The following is a 6,000-nucleotide window of genomic DNA, read 5'->3' on the forward strand; positions in this document are numbered from 1 at the left end:
ACCCCATGGAAGGGGTTGCCATGAATCAGTTTTGACATGAAAGAACATCCTTCTTCACAGTATTTACTGGCAAAACTTCAACACTGTAACAGTTATGAGGATATTGGCTTACTCGACCTCACTGTAAGCAAGTGATAACTATAACATGCCTTACATTTAAATCCCCCCATACCCCATGATCCAGATGTGAACTGGTTGATTCACATGTGCCAAATCCATTACTGAACTTTTACCGACAGCCTGAATAAGTTTTAGTTGCAGCTGAACTGGAACCATGTAATGGGTTGACTTCCAATTACAATGCTACGAAAGGAGGCATACACAAGGAATGAGGCAGTCACGGAAATGGAACCTTCTGATCAAATATGAAAGAGTGTGGGTGGGGCTTGTTCTTTGGCCTCTGCTGGAACAATGAGGCTTTTGCTTCAAGTCAAATAATTTTTAAGAGTTCATGAACAGGATATAAAAGTCAAAACAGAAGAACTTTATTGGGCTGTGATTGGTGGTTGACAAATTGCAGATAAATTCTGTTTGCTTCAGCAAACTAAAACATCTTGTGGCATCTTAAAAACTAACTTTTGTATCATGAGCTTTGACAGGTCATACACAATTCCTGGAAAAATGGATAGCCCTGGCAGCAGAGCTAAATGGCTCTAAATAATAGTAAGAAGAACAGTTTGGATTTATACTCTGCCTGTCTCTCCTGTAAGGAATCTCAAAGCGGCTTACAAATGCCGCCCCTTCCTCTCCCCACAACAGACACTTTGTTAGGCTGTTGGGGCTGAGAGAGTTCCGAGAGAATTATGACTAGCCCAAGGTCACCCCAGCAGGCTTCATGTGTAGGAGCACGGAACAAATCCAGTTCACCAGATAAGAGTCTGCTACTTAGGTGAAGGGCTGGGGAATCAAACTTGATATGCCAGATTAGAGTCCACTGCTCTTAACCACCACATCACACTGGAAGGTTAGTAAAAATATGACTGTGATGGCCCAGGCATGGTAATCAAAGCAAGGTGCATAAGTACACTTAAGTTACATCCAATGAGACATATCCAGCATCCTCATTTCTGAACAGCAAACTTTTCAACTTGCCCTTCCCAATGCAATGCACTGAGCCCCTTCCAATTTCGTTCATACTGGTACTCTCTCAGGTAAAGATGGAGGGAAGGGCCATAGCTTAGTGGCAGAGCATCTGCTTGGCATGCAAACAGTCCAAATGTTCGATCCCTGGCAGCTCCAGTTAAAGAATCTGGCATTGGGTTACCTCTCTGTGAAGCCCTGGGGAAGCTGCTGACAGTCTGAAAAGACAAGACTGACTGTGGCAGACAAGCGTCCGATTCATTATAATCATGTGTGAAAGTGAGAATCTGCAATGGGAGAGGGAAATTGGTGGAGGTCGCTGCCCGCTCCTCCAGAGACGTAAGTGCCAATGCCGGTGTGGTTGAATACATGTCACTCTTAGATACTGTGGCATAGCACATACTGGCAGCTAGGCTGGTTTTTCTGCAGGGAGGCAATAAGAGTAGCAAATGACTGGATATGGCATCGCTGTTCTAATCTGGCAGCACTGTTCAGACGCAGCCTTAAAAGCAAATTCTATTTACTGAGATGTGATTTTTTTATGCCTATATGCTTAGGGTTGGGTCATACACTACTCTAAGAGTGACACATTGTTCCACCTAGAAAGGAAGTTGTATGGCTCAGCATCCACTCTTTCCACTTTTTTAATCTTCTCTTTTATTGTAAAAGTGAAATCTTTACATAGAACAGGCACAATTGGCTATAAACACAATTGGTGTATATAAGACAGCTTAACAAATCAACTTGAGTGCTGTATGCACTCAGCACTGGCATGATAAAACTTTAGTGGCTCTAAGCAAAAGTTCCCGCTACTTTTTATGAGCACAAGAGTTACCAATAATATATTGTGAAAAAATAATTTCCAGTTAGTTGCAATATCATATCAGTACCACAAAATCAATCTATACGTTGCTTCCACAAAGCCTGCGAATTCAATACTTTTCTTTGGAAATAAGTATCCATTTTTCAAATGCCTTATCAGCACCATGACAGGATTGAATGCTCATTATTGGAGCTAATGAGACTTCCCAACTCATCCGTTTCTAGTTCAAGCAGCCATATGAATTCTCATCTTCAAAGGTGGCTGGAATAAGTATTAATCAGATGGCGCCATGTGCAATGCTTCCCAGATAACATCCACTCAAGTCTTAGCGGCCAGAATCACATCAGAACACTGTCTGAACTGAATAAACGATATCAGACCTCTGTAAAGCTAGTTCTTTAGCCACTGAAGCACTACACCTGTTGCCACAGCCAAAAACTACACCTAATTTTCCTCTCTTGTACAAAATCAAGCAGCCTCCAAACACACAAGACATTTAAGCAATGTCAGCCTCCCCTTGTACACTGTTCTCACTAAGTGTAATGGTCCAAGTCAGTTTCCTCCATCCCTCCAATCTACAATTTGGCAGAGTGCCATTTGCCTCTCCATGCCTGCATCCTAATTAAAACTTTGCATTTTGAGAAAACTGTCTCTTGGAAGTCTTTCCTCAGTCTAGCAAGCAAGATCTTTCCCCACATAAGGAAACTAGATGGCCTCTCATTTGTTCCTAATCAGTTACTAATGAGATCTGCAGAGCCAAATCGGGATCCCCAGAAGGATTTATCTAACATGTGATAACATTCAAACTACAAAAATGGGGAGGGGGGTGTCTTTGGAGCACAAAGAAGTTTGAACCTTTAAGAAATTAATTTTTGACAAAGTAAAAATACCAGGCTAGACGGCAAATAGAAATTTATTATACCTCAAAAGCTTTATAAATACAGATGTCCTTTAGCAAAAACTGAATCCAATTAATTGATTCTGTTTATTTTAAAGTTATTGAAAACATTTATTAGCCACCTTTCTACCTTACAGAAGCTCAAGGTATTATTTACTATGTAGATAATATTATTGTTACAATATGTATTATTTACTATGTTAATAATAATAAAATAACATACAATGAAAAACACAGACAACCAGTAAGTTAAAACCCAGTAGGCAAAAGAACTAATCAAATGCTGTCTTAAATACAACTGTCTTCAGCTACTTCCTAACGACTGAATGTCAGGGGGCCAGGTGCACCTCCTTGGGGCGGTTGTTCCATAACCATGGGGCTGCCACTAAAAAGACCTTTTCGCATGTGTGTACCAGCTGAGCTTCTTTGGTTAATGGGACAGTCAAGAGGACCTTTACCTGTGACCTTACTTCCTGGGCACAAACATACAAGAGAAAATGGCATTTCAGATACCCACATCCCAAGCCATGAAGGGCTTTAAAGGTCAAAAACAACACCTTGCGTTGGGCTCAGGAACACATAAAAAACCAGTATAATTGCTGTAGACTGGAGCCACATGATCCGGGTAACTGGCCCCAACCAGTCTAGCCACAGCATTCTGCACTAGTTAGAGCAGTGGTTCTCAACCTTCCTAATGACACGACCCTTTAATACAGTTCCTCATGTTGTGATGACCCCCAACGCTAACATTTATACATTTTACAGATGGAGAACACTGATGCAGAGTCTTAGGCGACCCCTGTGAAAGGGTCGTTCGACCCCCAAAGAGGTCTTGACCCCAGTTGAGAACCACTGAGTCCAACACTCTTCAAGGGTAATCCCAAGCAGAGCCTACTGCAATTGTCCAGTCTAGATGTAGCCAAGGAATGGATCACTGTGGCTATATCAGACTGCACCAGGGATTGAACTTATTCAGGCTGTCGGCTTGTGGACTGGCTGAAGTTGGACAAAAACACTCTAAACTGCAGCAGCCACCTAATTTTCTATGGTGCTATCCAGGAGTGCTCCAAAGCTGTGAACCCAGCTTTTCAAGGGGAGCATTAACACCATCCAAGATGGGAGATCTTAAGTCCCTTGGTCTGTTTTTCTACTGACTGAAGCAGACCACACAACTAGGGAAAGTCAACCACTGTAAAAGACTGCAACACAATCTTAGGGAAAAGAAATGAAGAACTTTCTTATACCTGCACAATTCTATTAATACTAGTTTATCCACACCCCCTCAAGGAATACATAACCTAAATGATTCAGAGAGCGTCAGCAACAAGCTTAACACTGCATAACAAGTATGTGGAAATCCCCCCCCAAAATGCTCTGTATCCCTTCTCTTGATCCCTCTCATTTTATGATAGATATCATCTTCCTCAACCTCTTTAGAAAAAGGATAGACCCGCCCCTCCGCACTTCAACTTTATCCTTTCCCCATGACTTTTTAAACTTCCTGTGAATCATCTGGATATAACTGTTTCTGATTCATCAACCAATAAATAAAGTTTCAAAACCAATGTATTTGAAGCCCATAAAATGCTTCCACAGTTATACAGCGAGTCTGTGACAGCTCTTAACACAAAACAGGGTGCACAGGTCTACCAGCACACACAGACGGTAATGTTTTGTATACAACCACATGCACCATACAGGACTGTTTCCAGAACTTTCTGCCTGAAGGCATGCAATGATTGTGAAATCCATGGTGATTTTTCATGGAAACATTTTTATCCCATTCAGACATGCCATCCTAAGAGTGTACTGGGACACATCCCACCAGTTGGAGGAAGGGTACACTTCAATATCCCAGAACTCCCCATCCCAATTATAAGTCCATTACTAGATGAGGGTCTATTGGAAATAATATTGAATATTCAATTATTCAGGAAAATCGAACGGGTTTGTGTGGTGGGGGCCTGCGTTCTAAATTGGTAGTGGCCCCAGGGAAATGATGTGTGTGCCCTATACTGGACATGACTATCAATTCCACATTTGAAAGGTGTGAAGCTGCCCCCTTAGAGAAGGAGAACAAGGATTTTTTAAAAGAGCCACCTTATGAGTGCTCATGGTTCCTGGAATAAGGCCAAGTTTCCCACCTTTCCAATGTGACTCTCTAAACCACAGGGGAGTAAAACTGTTCCTATTCCAGGAGGCGAAGCCCAGATATATAGGTAGGATACTATCCCACCTGAAGAAAAACAAGCGTTAACTTATTCCTAAATTGGCGAGAGAAAGCAGCCCTCCTCTGGGACTGGTTCAGAAGTGCAGGCTGGTCTTTGAGGGCTTCAAGCTGCGCGAGGCAGAGCCAGGAGAATCCCTGGTGCCCACCCTCCCGCCACTTTGCAGCCGCGTCTCTTCACGGATTTGCGGCTTCTCGGGCACGACGCGCGAACCGCTAACTTTGAACACACACACACACACACACACACACCCCTTGCCCACCTTGTACACTTTGCCGAAGGCGCCGTCGCCCAGCTCGCCGACGATATCCCACACTTCATTCGGATCCAGGTCCCGGCGGACATGCTCGTACTCTTTGGACTTGCGCTTCTCAAAGGTAGAAAGGCGCAAGATGCGTCGGAAATTGGCGAAGGCCATGGCACTGCTGGTGATCTCCCACCATAAACCGAACAGGCGAGAGAGAAAGCAGGGGAACGGGTCCCGTAAGTCCTCTGCAACCACCTGGTGGAGGGAGACTAGAGGCCCGCTGGGAGAGACGAAGGACAGCCCATGAACCCTGGGTGACTCCTCAGAGCAAGCAGCGGCGCCGGGGCTGAAGAAGACACTTGGGAAAGCAAAAGCATCGGACGGTCAGCCCGGCGACCTGCTCGGCTTCCACGGGCAAGGGCGCGCCCGCTCGGCTCTCTCGCTCCGCTGCTGCTGGGGGTCGAATTTCCCCGGGAAAAGTTCGGAGCGGCTGCTCAGCCCGAGCACATGGGCCACGCAACGCCGCTGCTTCACCTGCTAAGGCTGGGACTCGCCCCTCTCCCTGCCCATAGTGGAAACCTCCGGGCGGCCCGACAGCCTTGCCTGCTTCGCCCCGCCCCCTCTTTATGGGACCCTTTCGGATTCTCCGGGCTCCGCCCCAGCAACTCCGCTCCTGCCTGTAGGTTGGGTCAGTGAAGTCCTCGCAGCCCCCCCTCCCCGGTCC

At 45.1% G+C, this 6,000-nt stretch overlaps 1 protein-coding gene across 1 annotated transcript in view; it reads right to left on the reverse strand.

Moving 5' to 3' along the window:
• Positions 1-6,000, reverse strand: part of STK10 (serine/threonine kinase 10) — a 92,377-nt gene extending 86,377 nt beyond the window's left edge. The window contains exon 1 of the mRNA XM_048491087.1: positions 5,292-6,000. Coding sequence (XP_048347044.1) covers positions 5,292-5,447 — 156 coding nt within the window. The 5' untranslated portion in view covers positions 5,448-6,000. The remainder of the gene's footprint in view (positions 1-5,291) is intronic.

The sequence above is a fragment of the Sphaerodactylus townsendi genome, linkage group LG03 (assembly GCF_021028975.2).
Source record: "Sphaerodactylus townsendi isolate TG3544 linkage group LG03, MPM_Stown_v2.3, whole genome shotgun sequence".
NCBI classification, from domain to species: Eukaryota; Metazoa; Chordata; class Lepidosauria; order Squamata; family Sphaerodactylidae; genus Sphaerodactylus; species Sphaerodactylus townsendi.